General features: G+C 36.4%; 1 protein-coding gene across 3 annotated transcripts; it reads left to right on the forward strand.

The window, feature by feature from the left end:
* Positions 1-1109: 1109 nt before the first annotated feature.
* Positions 1110-15805, forward strand: LOC115624705 (macoilin-1). Of its 3 annotated transcripts, none has more exons than XM_030519520.1 (11): positions 1110-1239; positions 8635-9009; positions 10642-10786; positions 10851-10977; positions 11034-11160; positions 11226-12037; positions 12631-12903; positions 12973-13077; positions 13141-13847; positions 14496-14688; positions 14747-15805. In XM_030519520.1, exons 2-11 carry the CDS (start codon positions 8930-8932, stop codon positions 15289-15291), a joined length of 3114 nt encoding a protein of 1037 aa, XP_030375380.1. In that variant the 5' UTR covers positions 1110-1239; positions 8635-8929; the 3' UTR covers positions 15292-15805. The 3 variants fall into 3 exon arrangements, with proteins under 3 accessions (XP_030375380.1, XP_030375383.1, XP_030375382.1); XM_030519523.1 differs by having other exon boundaries at positions 11226-11803; XM_030519522.1 differs by having other exon boundaries at positions 1198-1249.
* Positions 15806-16876: the final 1071 nt, after the last annotated feature.

The following is a 16876-nucleotide window of genomic DNA, read 5'->3' on the forward strand; positions in this document are numbered from 1 at the left end:
TGGCCAACGTGTTGCTATCGATTTTAGGTACTTGACCATCCCCAAGCTGTAATATAGCACAGGCTGGACCGCAAATAATCACAAAACCCATTAAAAATAATTAATAAAATAATTAGCAAAAGAATAGACAAACAGAGACAACAAAATAGCTCGGCAACAACATTGAAATGTTTTAAATTTGTTATATATTTAAACTTAAGCAATTATTTAACACTTGGATTGTTTATATTGCGCATATTCTACACAAACATATAATAATGTACAATTTAAATACAATATCAATACTATTAAAAGCATAATGGGTAACTTGCATTTCTTTTTCAATTCTGTTTTTATTAAAATTAAATGCAAAACTCAAATTTTGCTCATTTCTAGATTCACATCACCCGTGCATTAAATTTACGTACAATTGTATATAGATTATGTTCCACCGATAATTAAAACTATGTTATTATGGAATTCTTTATAACGAAAACATGACCTTTAAAAGCTAATGACGACTAGTTCACAAATCCATTGAATTGTATTTAGTTTCCTTTGAGCTATATATGGCGATTTAATTAAACCAAATACACGTACATATTGGTAGGGGCTAAAATTAAAAATGGAATTTTGCTTTCTGAATTATATTAAATACATCACGTTTCACCACCAGTGTTTATACATCTTCAATAACCTTTATTGTTCCATTCGGGTTTACTGAGCTATTCGTTATAAAAGCCTTCGAAAATTTAATAATTGTCCAATCGCCCTCTAGCGGTGATTTAATAATGATTACAAAATTGATCTAGCGCTGCCAACTCGGCATATCATAAAATGTGCCATGAAATATCGAAATGTAACATTTTCAGCTTGTTGGCATAGACATGCAAGTACAGTGAAAATTTATCAAATAAAATGGTACGCTCTTATTAAGTGTGTGTTAACTAGTAAGTATTTTTCTATAAACGAGGAATTTAAGTATAAATATATAAAGGTACCTACGAACTGTACGTTTCGATGTGAACACTTAGTTTTGAAATACCTTGAACTATCGAAATTACTAGATTGCACAGTTTTCGGCTTTGCTCTTAGTCGCTTTTCACTGTAGTTATATTCTCATTGGTTTGCGTCGCGGTCGCGTCATTAAAAAGCGTTCGTGTTTCGATCCCTAATAAAATAAAGTACGGCCCCAATCAATATTCATATTGTTAAATATACGCGTTTAATACTATAAGCAACATGTTGTGTTAATACAATGTATGAAAAAGTAATTTTGTTGTGCGAAAATACATTTTTCTTCGTTAAAGAATATTTTGTGCTCTGCCACGGTCTCTAGCTGGCTTTCGTCGGTGAACACATGCACGTACACACATACTGGCGCGTACGCATACATACATGCATATGTATATATGAAGAGCGCAGCACTAAGCAGTTGTGAGAAATGTGCAAATTTTTATAAAAATGTATATACAAACTCTAGAAAATAGGTAGAAAAACTTGTACGGCGTTTAGTGAAATAATCGAATCATGTGTACCGCAAATCGTACACACGACCAAAGCAGAGCATAAATAACGTGTGCAATTTTCGCCGTGTAAAAAATCATCAGTGTTTTCTGATACTTATGTATGTATATGCATGCATACATATGTGCTTGTGTGTGTGTGTGTGGAAGGTGAAGAAAATATAGGTGCTCATAGAGCGCCGCTGCTGCTGGCGCCGTCAGCAGACTACCATACACATACTAACTAGTGCAAAACGTAACCGCTGGCGACGTCAGCAGCGACCAGTGAAGCAGCATCCTTATTTCGTTTCCTGTCGCGCGCCTCACTGTGTTTTTGGAGATGGTGTGTGTGTGTAAAGCTTGACTGTGGATGCTGTTCAGCTTTGCTCCACAGCAACCACCCCCGCATTGTGTTGGCGTCGTTGCCGTCATTATCGTGAAAATTATTCGAATTTTTAACAACTTTTCACTTTTTCTTAGTGTTGTTGTGCCTACCTTCACTAAGTTTTGCAAGTATTTTTGCTATTTTCGTATATCAAGGTTATTAAGTTTGTTGATCATTATCGCAGCCTACCGATTAAATATCCAGGTTCGTTCGACATTGCTGTCAAATAACTCGTACATGTGTATGTATGTACACACATCTAAAAGTTTATTTACAAGTTAAATAAACAAAAAATGACATACTTAAGTGTAAACAATGTAAGCACAATTTCCCTTAAAATTAAGCCATCAATGGAAAGGGTCGTGCACATCTGCAGTAAAATTTTGTGTGTATTGGTTACGAAATGTTATAATATTTCCCTAGCGGTTTTTAATTAAAAAGCATGCGCGCACACATTATGCAAAAAGCAAAGACAAGAATAATACAAAACACAGCAGAAACATTTATGGCATCTTATCAAAAGTTCTTTAGCCTCTTGTGTGTTGGGTTCTCGCACACTCTCATTCGACAACAAAACGACAGCGAGAAAAATTGTGACGATTTGTTGGTTTTGTTGTTATTATCGTTTCTAAATGCCGCACGCACTAAAACAGCTGAAATTTCGTTTTCGCATTTATATTAGAGGTGTGCGTGATGAGTGCGTGATCGTGAAAAGAGCACTGATCGTTTACCGATAGATTTTTTTGTTAGATTATGCGGTTTCAGTAATCGTAGTGATTTAGAATGATAGGCTGATTAGACCATTGCGTGTACAATACCACCTCGTCATAAATTTCAAAATGCAGATGTACCCTAGAGTGTGTTCATTTAAAATTTAAAAAATACTAGTCGATCATTTAATAATAAAGTCGTAAGGTTAATAAGGATCTCTAAATTTAGGAAATAGTTCAATCATTCAAAAGAAGACTCCAGAAAGTATATATGTATGTACATGTGTATGTACAAATGTATGTATATTATTTGTACCGCATTTCAATTACATACCAAGTTTTGTTACTGTGACCAACATGTCTAGAATAACTCATCATGAGGATCAAAAACATTGTTGTGGGGTATTTTTGTTCGGTTAGCTAGTGTTATCTCAGACAGCACTTTTCTCAAAAAATGTCGGGCACGAAATGAACTTTTAGAAACAAGCACGTGCACGCATGACGACAATTTTACTAAACACGGCCCAACACGAAATTGTTATAACCATTAAATGTAAAAACCAAAAATATATCCATATTAAGCACTTCAAATTTGTATTAAGAAATAGTTGCTTATCTATATTTGAGCTAAGCCAGAACTCGTTCACTTTTTTGAAGAGGTGACAGGTATCTTGAGTATATGCATATGTCTTAATATTTGCCTGAGCAACTTAAATTTTATTTTTCCAGTAAATTAACACACAAATTCCTGGGTCAACAGCACTACTAATAGTATATAGTAAATATTGCAATAACTATTCTTGACCTGCCCAGAAAAATAAAGTTGAATTATTAGTGTCCATAAATTAAAAAAGTCGTCTTGACTATTAGGTGTTTGGCTTTCTGATTCAAATATTAAATCGCTATTCGCCCTAATTCTCTTTTTATCGGAACTTAAAAAATTCCTATCCTATCCTATTTGCTCGTGCCTTTTTGGCTTAAAACGAACACGAACACGCGCGGCCACGCACGAAATCGGAATTTGCAACACGAGCACGCGTGCCGAAAACACGGCCCGTGTCCAACTCTTACTGATTCGGCATATGTTCCTATATTCCTGATCATGTTTCTACATGCATTAACGGGTCAATTTACAACGATAGCAATATATTAGCACCGGCAGGCAACCGTTGCCTTCGCATATATGTAGACATTTCCGACATAAAAATACACATAGACACAGAGTCCTGCGCAGACACCTCATATATTGGCTATGAACACCCTATTTTTTTAGACTGCGCTGACTGCAAATTATTTTTTTAACAATATATTTAAGTTTTAGTTCCCATTGCCTTCATGTCCGAGCTCTCATACATACATACATGCATACATACGCTTCATTATGCGCTCCACTTTTGGATGCTATTTATAGAATTTGGCCGTATACATGCATACAAATACAAACAGACGCGGATGCGATACATACACAACGCGGTGCTCCTATTCGGCTGCTTCCTTTAAATCTGCATAGTTCCGCTTCCGTCAAGTTATGCTTGCCATGAGCGCCGCTGCTTATTGCGCAGTCTCGGCGCAACAGCGTGAGGTTTTGTCTGTATGTGTGTGTGCGTGCGTTTCAGAATCCACAAATTTACCGGGCTTCCATGCACACAATATCTAGCAAAGCCCACATCCACATGTTGAGGCTCGTGCAGTTTTGCTGCTTCATCTTTCTCTATATGTACATACATACATACATGTATGTTACGTGTATCCTTTCGGCATGTTTGTTGTCTGCCTTGTGCATACTCACCGATTTTTCCATTGATTTGTGTCGTAGTGACTGTCTATTAGAGCCACCGCCGCCTCCGTCACAACACTTTGATGTTCATCCTTATGCATTTGTATGTACTTGTATGTACATCCAAATATCCCTCATATGTAAACACACACACATATGAAAGTTATGGTATAAGTTGAATTTAGCGACGGGTCGTAATATTCAACTTTACATGAACTTAAAATGTACAAGGGTTTATTAGGTTTGTGCAAAGTGGTGAAGAGAGAATGCCCGACAGTGAATACAAGTAATAACTTTTTTACAATTGACCGATTTGGAACAAAAGTATATCAAATATATATATATATATATATATATATATATATATATATATATATATATATATATATATATATATATATATATATATATATATATATATATCTATATATATATATATATATATATCTATATATATATATATATATATATATATATATATATTACTTGTGGCAAGTTTGGTTTATGTAGCTTTTGGAATGTGGGCAGTATTGACGAAATTCTGTCGCTACAGAAGGAAAAAGGGAAGAAAATTAATAAAAAAAAAAACCTCGTCCATTCTCGCCCATTCTCGACCTAGAAGAATCTGGACACCAATTTTTGTCATTCCAACTTTTATAGTTTTTGAGAAGCTTTTGGGTGCAGGGTATAAACGGAAATTATTTATGAGCTATATGTACATGCATGCCTATGAACATACAAGTATGTATGTATTATCCTATTCTATTTGTACTCTTTTTAATATGTATCTTTTCGGTAAAGGGTACATACATATGTATGTAACTGCCTTCAGGGTATCCTGTATTCGAACCATTTTTTTTCATCACACGATAAGAAATAATAACAAATTAGCATTTTTGCCGTATTTGGGGAATTTTATTAATTTATTACTAATCCAGTTTGTGACTCTCAATGGCCGAACATTTATAACTTGAAAGGGAAGTTAATAATTAGTTGATAAACGCGCAAACATACATACATATATATGTGTGTGAATAACGTTTATGAAAGGCTTCAAATAATCAACCCATTTGCGATATTGCTCAAACCACTTATTTCGGCCTTGTACCGGAAAGGTACAAAAGTAAAAGGTTTGTGCAAAGTAAAAACGGTAACACGCAGAATGCGGCGTGATAAGACGAGTCCAATCGCTATTTCCGTCTGTAAAAACGAGGAAAGTATAAGAGCTAGAATAACGAAACTTGGTATCTAGATTCTCTCATGACCGAGAAAGTACCAGTGATTTTTTTCGGACGCACACCCCCATGCAAGTTTTACTCAAATCCAGGTAGTGATTATTATTATTACTAATAGCATATTACGTTTCATCATAATAGGTATATTTAAAGGATGGTATGTCAGTCAAATGTAATCTCTGACCAAACTTTACGCAGCGGTTGTTATTTTTTGCCTCAATTCTATACTGTACACAATCCCGATATAAATTTATTGATATGGGTTTAAAATAAAAATAATTTATTAAATTGCAATTATTTTTTGTGAGAGTGGGTGAATAGAAAGTATTTAAGATTAGAGCCCCCTCACCAGTTCCATTCTTGCTTATTATTGAATTAAATTGTTGTACCCAAAGAGTAAAAGGATATACATAACAATGAATGTAAAATCGAATTTAATTCTCTAACTTGCTTATGTTTGTGAGTGTGTGAGACTGTTTACTGCCCTCCACCGATTTGATTTGTTGTGTTGTTTCTTGTTTCTGAATATGCATTTATATATTTAAAAATCGTTGAATGCCAAGTCATAGCTCCAGTTATGTTAAAAATGTACCTCAAACTTAAAAAAAAAAAAACCTTTTCAAACAATTTTTCAAGAGCTTATAAACAAGAATTAAGTTAATCGGATGAAAGCCCGTTTCCGCCATTTGGAGATCGAACTTTCCAAACTTGCGTCCAAGTTTCAACTTCCTAGCTCTTGCCATTTGGGCTGTTCGTTGATCGCCAAACATTCAGTCAGTCAAGCCAAACTATTTTACATACATACATATATAGATTGATGTTCTATACCATTTTGCAAAAATCAAATTTGTAAATATTTTTGGTAAATATTATAATGAACATTCTCCAATCGTTACAGTTGTATGTATACCTTGCTTTTTAACGCTACTGCATCTAGCCTTCTCGCTTGCTTACATAAAAATTTGAAAGAAATTATATTTTGCTGACGTCTAATGTGAATGTGCTAATATATATAATTGAATATGTGTGTACTTATATACATACATACATAGATATAGTATATGAATTATAAGTGTACGGGAGAACTTGTTTTGTTTGGCAGGCAATATTCTGTATGTATACTCGTTCAAATGTATTGTAATTGTCTATTATTATTGTTTAGCTTTTATATTTACATTATTGTGTGCCCAAAATTTGCATTCTATGTGCTTTTAAAAATGTACATATGTAAACGCATGAAGGTATGTTTGTACATATGTACACACATATATAATTATATATAATAATATATATATAATATATAATTTAAGTTTAATATCAATGTTAACAAGAAGCTTAACTTTGTAGAGTGCTTTTCTATGTACAGTTTTGGTTAAAGAAACTGCATAGGTATAATATTAATTTTTCCATTTTTAACATACAATTAAAAAAAAACAGTTATTTTCGAATAACTCAATAAAGTAATGCAGGCATAACATTTGCATCCCCTTTCAAAATAACATGAAAGACATGATTAAATAAAAGCAGCAGCAACAACAACAGCTGCGGGCACAGAATGGGCAGAGATTACACATATGACTTATCATGATGAAACATAGCATAAGGACACATAAGGGAGTTATGGAAAATCATAAATAGCGGGGGAGTGCATCTGAAAAAACAAACAAACTTGAAAAACCTAGATACCTAGGGCTTAGAAGAATCTTGATACCAAGTTTGATTATTCTATCTCTTACTCTTTCCGAGATCCTGTTCAAAAATATACACATATATGGGGGTCTGCCACGCTTCCTTCTATATGTTATTCGAACAAAACTACTATACTCACATCGGGGGAGTGAGCACAGAGAAACAAACGTGGTATGCCTGGGCCTTAAGGTGAACCTAAATATCTGGTTCCTTTTGAGTACAGGTTTTAAAAAGGATGTATTTGTTGGTAGCCGCGGCTAATCTCAATTTGTTTCTATGGTTATCTGTCAGCCAGTGTGCATCTCTGAAAATTATCTGATTTATCGAAATATGTTGCCTTTTCAAAATAAACCTTAAAGTACTATAGTTCAATTATTAAGCAGACGTTTGATTTCAAATAAAACGCGCCATAGGCAATCCTGCTACACATGAAAGTTCAAAACAGCAGTGTGCGCCATTTTGTACAATAAAGCACAAAATCAAATTCCAGTCACAATAGGAGCGACAGTGCATGTGCATTTATCGTGCGCTCATTCTCACTCCCTCGTTTGCAACTTCCGCAAAGCTTTTTGTGACGTACCTGCGCAGTGAGAGAGAAAAAAGTGAAAAGAAAAAGCAGTCTTTTAAGTCAAATCTTCAGTTCCTTGCACTTAATATTTATTTATGTATGTTATGTACATTGTTTATGTTTTGGTTTTCATTTCAGATGGTGACATCTCGCTTGCACCTGAGAATATTTTGCATTAGCCGTAATTGTTCGAGAAATCAAATTTACCATTTAAATTTAATTTTTCGAATGGTGTAATATTGTCATTTTAATGCATGTGTATATATGTGAATAGCTTTCACATATTACCCGCAGTTAAGTGTTTATTTTATTATTTTTTTTTTACAAAAATAGCTTGACCGCATTTCAAAAGCAACTGCAATGTTGTCGCCCCCGTCTTTTAATTAAAAACACAACGCGTTGTTGTTTTCGGTGTTTTGGGTTTTTGTTTGTTGTTGCTTGCGATAGCGTAGCAAATAAGTAATAGTGCAAAAGAAAATAAACTGCTTAAGTGTAAATCCATGTGCATATACATACATACATATGTATGTATGTATGTACATACATCTGTACATACATACATATTCATGTATTTAAATCACCTGTCGTGCCTACAGCAATAATAATAATGTAACCCTTTGGGAGAACAAAAAATAAATATTCTAAAAAAACAAACTACGCACACAAACACACAAGCGTGCACATGCTTGAATGTGCATACATATGTCTGAATGTATCTTCATATATTGCACACATACATATGTATGTATACATATTAATTCAATGTCTATCTCTCTCACTTCTTAGACAGCGCAACATTGAAAGCCGGCTCAGCGTGTGGTAATTTGTGATGAAATGACGCCGGCAGTCGCACACACACCGATGCCCTCAACAAGAATCACAAATAGCACAATACATTTATCGGAAAGTGTAATAATTAAGTAAAAAGTGAGTGCGCGACGAATTCAAATCATTTAAAACAATTGGATACCACGATTAAATAAAAGGAGCGGAGAAAAGACGCCTAATTGTTGATTACGGTGCAAAGGTAAAAATTACCAAGTTTGAAGGGAAAATTGAGGAAGGCAAACTGTTCAGCAAAATGAAGCGGCGCAATGCAGATTGTGGTAAATTACGTCGGCCGATGAAACGTAACAAAATCACAGAGGGCATGTATAGTAGGTGAGTCTTTTTTTTTTAATTAAGAGTCACCTAGCCGCGAGGCTTAAGATTAGAAGGGCTGCTTCTAAGCTGCAACGCATCTCACATGCCTATATCCATACATACATACATATGTACGTACATATGTTTGTATGTAATTTAAAATTTCGGACGAATGTACATATGTACATATATGTATGTATGTATGTACATACATAAGTCAATAACAAAATATACATACATACATATGTACCTCGGCACATACATACAAGTACATACGCCAAGTAGCACACGTGTGACCGTTATGCCAACACAATTGCAAAAACAGCTCGTCGTCGCGTCTGAGCTTTCGTAATTTTGTTTGTATGCGGGCTCCTGCTTGTTTTTATGTGCTTTTTTAATATTATTTATGTTTGTTTACTTTTTGATTCTTTGCTGTACCCATGTGTGTACAATCGTGTGTATTTGTATGTCGTTTGCGCGCGCGCACTTCCTCGCCTTCTACTAATCGCATTTGACAATTTATTGACTGATTGATGCTGATGGCAATACGCTACTATTGTTTTTGCCTCACAATGTTTAGGTTCTGAAGTTTCATCTTTTGCATCAAGCTTAGATAAATTAATTATACCAACTAATGTGAGGATAATCAACTATAACATTTGCATAAATATACATACATACATATGTACATATGAATGTACTTGCAACATCTACATATTCGAAATATTCTAATATTTAGATACTTATGTAGGTACATATGTATGTATGTATGTATGTATGTACATAAGACTAGTATTTTCTCGGTAACATATGTACATATGTATAAATATTTGTACACAGATTTTTACGATATCGCTAGTTGCTTTCAAGTTGCAGAAGATAGCGTACTTACTAGCATTAATAGGTTTCAAAAGGTATTCATGAAAAACAATGTAATAGAAATCAGCTGTTCAAAGTAGTGTTCCCAGTGCTCTGAAGTACGCAAGGTTTAATTTGTTGAACACACGATACTCTCTAATTGCTAATGTTCTTCGAAAGTTTCAACTTTCGACTAATCTGGTATTAGTTAAGATGTTTACGAGTACATATGTATGAATATCGATAGAATAACATCGATTGTTTAGGTACTATGTACATAGTATGTGCATCTTTTTGTCATTTGTCATGCTCTGTACATGAAACGTACAAGAGTATATACATATATTAGGTGGCAGACCCAACAAAGTATTTATGTACATTCTTGAACAGCATGACAATACGAGTCGATCTAGGTCTGTCTGCCCGTATGAACACCTGGATCTCAGAGAAACTAAGAGCTAGAGACGCCAAATTTTTCACAAAGGTGCTTTATGTTGGTACGCTGTGCCAGTTTGTTTTATTTTTTTGAGCTGTTATACACCTATTACATAAGTACAATCGATCAACATTTTTTTTATTTTCTTATTTTTTTTTTTTTAATTTCTATAATAATTCTAAACATATGTACAGAGTATTTCGAAGTCGGAACAACCCGACTTTAGCTTTTTCTTACATTTTTCGTTGTATGTATATTTATTCGCTGCATTGCTGTGAAATTTTCTTTATATTTAATATACATACATTAATTTAATATACATATTTCATCTGTTATTTTATGTAATATTTTTGCAGCACTACTGTTTTATACATGAAATTTCTCATACTTTGGGCCATTGTTATGGTAGCCGACTTTATGTTTATGTTTCGATTTGAGTTTCTATGGCCGTTCTGGCTATTGTTGCGATCCGTTCACGATTCCTTCAAATATAAGGGCCTGGTAAGTACAACTAACTGAATTCTGAGACCGAGGAGGAATTTAAAAGTTTAAAACTTAATTTCAGGCATTTTCGGTGTTATTCGTATGCATAGCAATAACATCGGATCTAGTGTGCTTATTCTTTATACCCGTGCACTGGCTGCTTTTTGCAGCCAGCACATATGTCTGGGTGCAGTATGTATGGCATACAGGTACGTATAAAAACATTGTAATCTATTCAAGCTAGTTAGCTCACTCTTCGTTACAGATAAAGGTATTTGTTTACCAACGATAATACTCTGGATGTTGTTTGTCTATCTGGAGGTTGGCATACGATGGAAGGATAGTCGTCATATGCCGCATTTGGATCTATGTCGACCATTTGCAGCGCATTGGTAAGTATATTCTTGTACAGACGTTTTTTTTTATTGTTACTATTACGCATAATTTATCTCTACAGCATTGGCTACCCTGTTGTCACACTCGGCTTTGGCTTCAAAAGCTATGTGGGCTATCGCATGCGTCAGCGCAAGCAGCGCGAGGTAGCCAAAGAGAATGAGTTCTACATGCAACTACTGCAGCAAGCTCTGCCTGCCGAAGAGGCACCTGAGGATGCACAAACGGCGACCGGAGCAGGAGCAGCGGCAGCTGGCACTGCTGTCCTGGCCAATGGCAGCGCCACGCAACATGCTGCACAAGCAACGGTGGCAACTTCGTCCTCATCCTCGTCTAATGTTTCAGCAGCTCAGGCGAACGGCATTTTGGCAACACAAGCGCAACAAACACATCATGAACATCATCACAGCGGCGGTGGCAGCGGCAACAGTTCCACCGCCAATAACAATAACAGCAGCAACAGCAATCACCATCATCATCACCATCACAATAATAATAACAACAACCACCATAGCAAAGATAACAGTACAAGCGATAACAGCACAACGGCTGCATTGACATCTGCCGCATCGCCGGCGGCATCCGCCGTATCAGCCTCGTCGTCTTCAGCAACGTCCAAGCAGGGGGCGACAACAACTGCAGGTGCCACATCCACTTCTACTATTATGTGTACTATTCCCACTATTTCTACTACAATAAGTTCAACGTCGTCGTCGCCAGATAAAAGAGAAGACGAGCAGCAACTTCAACGCACAGCACTTTCTTCCATTGGCAGTGCTCTTCAAATTTCTAACAGTAATGGTCAAGGCGACAACATGACGTCTTTTTCTACTGCCGAGAAGTTGTGCAGTAGCGGCGGCGGCGACAGCGCTGATGGTATTGGTGGTTTTAGTGGTGGTAATAATGTTTAATGATGGCTCGCAACATATCCAAGAAAGACAACAACAACTTATTTGTATTTTCGCTTGACTAATCCAAAGACAAATCGTCGACTCTAATTATTTGTGTTTAGAACCCACTAACAAAGCTAGTGCCTCAGACTTTTATTAATTTATATTTATAGTTTTATGACTTTTTTAAAGACTGTGGAGTAGTTAAGAGATATAACTGGATATTATTTGAAGGTTTCGTATGAATGCCACCCACATTTGCTTAAAACAACTTTATTCATTCAAATGTTTTTATCCTAATGATGTCACTAATAATTGGGGCAATAGCTCTTTATTTTTCTATTCACGGTTGCATTTTTCACCGTGTTTATCAAGTCCAAACGGATTAGTCTATTAGTATATACACACATCACATTTCCCGCAACAGAGCTTATCCGAAATATCCTTCCAACCAACTAATTAATGCTAGATGCTCATTGTTCTGTAAAACACGTGCACGAACTTACAAAAAATTTGTGGGAAAAAAATCAATAAACCACAATTATATATGTATATATCATTTCTATACCAAACTTGCAGCAACGTCTAATGGTCACATTAGCGGAGGAGGTGGCGGCAGCTCAAGAAACCATCGGCGCTGCATGGACAAGGACAAACATCGCAATAAAAGCGACGCTGATAATGAGCACAATGCGCGACATAGTGGTAAAAATAGCAACAACAACAGCAATCACCAAGGGGATGGCGGCAGCAATGTGGCAACAACAACAAGTAGTAACAGTAAGGAGAAGTCAGACTGGGATAGTAGCAATGGCAACTATCAACAACAACATGGAATAAAGGAGAAACATGGTTTGTGGCAACCAAAAGAAATGTTAAAAGTTCTTGTAAAATTAACGTTCTGCAATATATTTATGCCAGATAAAAAAGTACATAATGCGGGCTCAAATGGCAACGTCCTGCAGTTTGAGGGAGAGGATACGCTAGTTGTAGAGACAGCACCTGTAGTGGTAGAGAAAACAAAGGGTGAGTACATTGGTCTCGGACTGTAGTCGGTGGGAAGTGACTGAATATTTACATAATTTGAAGGTCGTCGAAACCGTGGGAAAAAGGATAATGTTTCCAAGGACAATCAGCAACAGCAGCAGAACAACAATGGCAACAACCACAACGCTTCAGCATCAAGCGTCAACAGCAACAGTAACCATAACAGCAACATAAACAATAATAATAACGATGCCAGCTCTGTTTCATCGTCGGCTAGTTCTACCTCGGCTAGCTCAAGCAATGCCGCTGCTGCTGCTCTGACTCAAATAGCCTCAAAGGTTGTATCGAAAATCTGTGAAACATGCCTTAAGCTTGAGGCAGACATAAAGAAATATCGCTCTGAAATAAGCAACATGAAACAAATTGAGAACGAGCTTCGCCAGAAGCTCGAATCCAACTTGACCACCAAGTCCTGTTTGCAGGCCAAACAAAAGGAATGCGATGAGCTGGAGAAACGCATACAGGAGTTGAACAATGCACGGCATTCGGACATGTTGAGCTTACAGAATGTGGAACGTCGACTGAACGAGGAGCGAAGACAGAAGCAATCGCTAGAGGCTCAACTGGGTAACGAGAAGAAAGCTCGCAAAGCAGCCGAGGAGAAGGCAGCGCGTCCTGAGTGCAGTGCCCAGTGCAAGCAGCGGCGCCAGCAGTTGGACGAGGAACTCAAACGCTTGCGTGCCGAGCTAAAACAAGCAGAGGAAGCCAAACAATTGGCTGTGGAGCATGGACGCAAGTTCGAGCAAGAGGTAATCTTCACCCAATCCATTGCAAAAAACACATTACAAGTATTTTAAAACAGTGCGTTGTAAGTGCAATATTCATTAATTAGTTCACAAAGCTCTAAGATATGTTACCAAGAAAGTATGGACCTGTTAGTTTTGAGTCATTTAAGGTTATTTTAATGAAACCTAGTTTTCTGAAAATATGTCGGTGTCTAGTTTTATTATAAAAAAAGAAAAATATCAAGTAGCCATTTAGCTTCGGGCCTCAGGCTTATATGTATATCCAAGTTAATGTACTCCCTCACTTTAAAATTTCATGTGACTTAGTTTGCCAACTTAGTTTGCATAAAAAAGTTAATTTTAAAACTTAAAACATAGTAGTATTAGTATGGTAGTCGGATTTGTTAATTTAAGTATATTTTGTGAAGATAAAGGTACTTAAATACAGATACTATTGCCAAAATCTTCCGGCAACTTAAATGGCAGCCAATCCGGCTGGTTGTGTCAAAAAAAAGTTGTGGTTTGCTGCATCCGTGTAGGGAGCAATATATATCCTATTATATGTACACATAAGTCTTTTTGAACGGGTTGCCTTATATACTTAATTTTTGTAGAACTTTTGTCTATTTTTAAGCCCAGTTAACCCAGACTAATCTTGTCACACTTTTGCAGTATCGCATGCTGGAGGTCAAGGTCCGCAATCGCGAGTCCTCGCAACCGGATGCTGATATGTTGATGAGCGCACTTTCGGCCATGCAGGACAAGAATACAACGCTCGAAAAGAACCTGTCAGCAGAGACGAGAGTTAAGCTGGACTTATTCTCAGCTCTAGGTGTGGCCAAGCGGCAGCTCGAAATTGCAGACAGTAAGTGCCTCTATAATCCATATTAAAGCCTTCATAATTCTAAATAAAATTTCTACAGGTCATCGACGCTCCAAGGAGGATGAGGTCATTGATCTCAAAGCCAAGATTGCGCAACTTCTCGCTGTTATGCCCGATCCGTTGTGCATGAGCACAGGTCCCCATGGACCCAGTGGAGGTATGTTGCGCATGAACGACACGCCGCCGTTGCAAACGGGTGGGGGCCCATCCTCCCCTATGCTTAGTAGTCTCAACGCTGCACAGGAGTATCAACAGCATCAGCAGCATCAGCAGCACCAGCAGCATCAACAGCATCAACAGCATCAACAACATCAACAACAGCAGCAGCAACTCCAGCAGCAGCAACTTCAGCAACAACAACTGCAACAGCAGCAACAACTACAGCAGCAGCAGCAGGCGGTGCCAGTCTCGCAGCAGCAAATTGTACCGGTTAGTGTGGCCACTGCACTGCACGTAGCAGCTGCAAATGCGGCAGCCAATGGTGGCGTCTCCACGTTGGATCCGAACGCCAGCGTGTACACGCCCAAGACAGGCAACATGATGGTTGCACCTGTCGGCATGAATCCCAACGGCACAGATGCCTGACGCCAACAGCAAAAGCAGCCGTTGTCGTCGCAACAGTCGTCGTCGTCGGCCGCATCGCATATGCTACTTAGACGACAAGTTTGAGATTAATATACTTTTAACAACAACCATAAAAGCAACAACAGCAGCAACTGATGAGCAACTCCAATTGGACTACAATAGCCACCATCAGTTCGCATATGATATCTAAATGTCCGTATTTAAGCATAAGCAATTTTATTTGAGTCCACGGGGCCTCTAAATACAACAGTAATCCCCATTTCCCACTTTCCACAAAATATTTACAATAGTATGGCACTTACAAATTTTAAGGCTGCCCACACGTTTAAAGGACATTAACACTGCCCGTTCATAGGGATGGAGTATTTAATGCAGAACCACATTCTGCTATGACTTTTCGTAATGATAAATAATGATGAAACAATATGCGTAATGTGTCAGTAAAGAAGATTAATTATTAAAATATGTACAGCTACTGAAATGAATACACCATCAGCAGTTGCATATTTCCTAACGGGTTAATTTTTTTTGTTTATAAACCATTTTATTTTCAGAAGCATTAAGTTAAAATCCGAAATCCTTCTAAAATTTGAAATTTGAAGTTCTAATTTAACAATTTAACTGAAAGATGATTTGTTTATTTAAACTTAACGTTTGAAGCTACTTCCTCCGGCTATCAGCCTTTTTTATTTTAATCGAGGTCAAATTTCCACTCATGTGGTTGCTACATGAGTTATCACTGAATATTTTAATGCTAACATATTTTCGTCGAACATCCTTTTTATTATGAATACATTTAAATTAAATTGAATTTACAAAGTCTTTAGTTTATGCGAAATCTACCCAAGTATATTAATTTTGTAGACCAAATTACCAACTAAAATGCTTCTTAGCACATTTAAAAAGAGCCAGTAATTAATGTCGAAAGAAATCTCTGTATTAATGTTAAGAGTGCGTGTACTTGGATTGCAAAGTGCCACCTAGAATCGATTGTCCCTTCCAAATTCCTTTACACACCTCAACCGTACACATGTTTACCAGCCGGCAGAAAAGTTAAACTTAACAAAAATTGACTTGATTTAAAATAAGCCCACATTACATTTGAACAATTTATAAAAATAACGTAAATGCAAAATTGAAAATGCGATTGTATTTATTTTCACAGAAAACAAAGTATATTAGCTGTTGTAAACGTTGATTGAGTATTTTAGCGACGGCTTTGAGTGAAACAAGCTATTTAATTTTGCCCAATTAGAAGGTTTCCTTACATTAATGAAATATTTTGGAAGTCTGCGCCCTTGATTTACGCATATCTCATTAAATTATTTTGTCATAAACATTAATTTTACGCTATGATCTAGAATTATCTTTTTGAAAATATGATTTTAAGTTTTTAATTTATTTTTTGTTTAAAATTTGCTGTTCCTATTAAAAACAAAACCACAAATGCAACTGCATTGAAGAGCGCTTTAGTTTATTTATGACGAAGTAAAACACGAGTAAAGAAAATAAATCTTTTGTCGCTGAATAATGGAAAAAATACTTTACACTTTTTCAGTTATATATTGATTGGGTTAATTATTTG

Source organism: Scaptodrosophila lebanonensis, unplaced genomic scaffold (assembly GCF_003285725.1).
Source record: "Scaptodrosophila lebanonensis strain 11010-0011.00,11010-0021.00 unplaced genomic scaffold, SlebRS2 tig00000061-arrow-pilon, whole genome shotgun sequence".
Classification (NCBI taxonomy): Eukaryota; Metazoa; Arthropoda; class Insecta; order Diptera; family Drosophilidae; genus Scaptodrosophila; species Scaptodrosophila lebanonensis.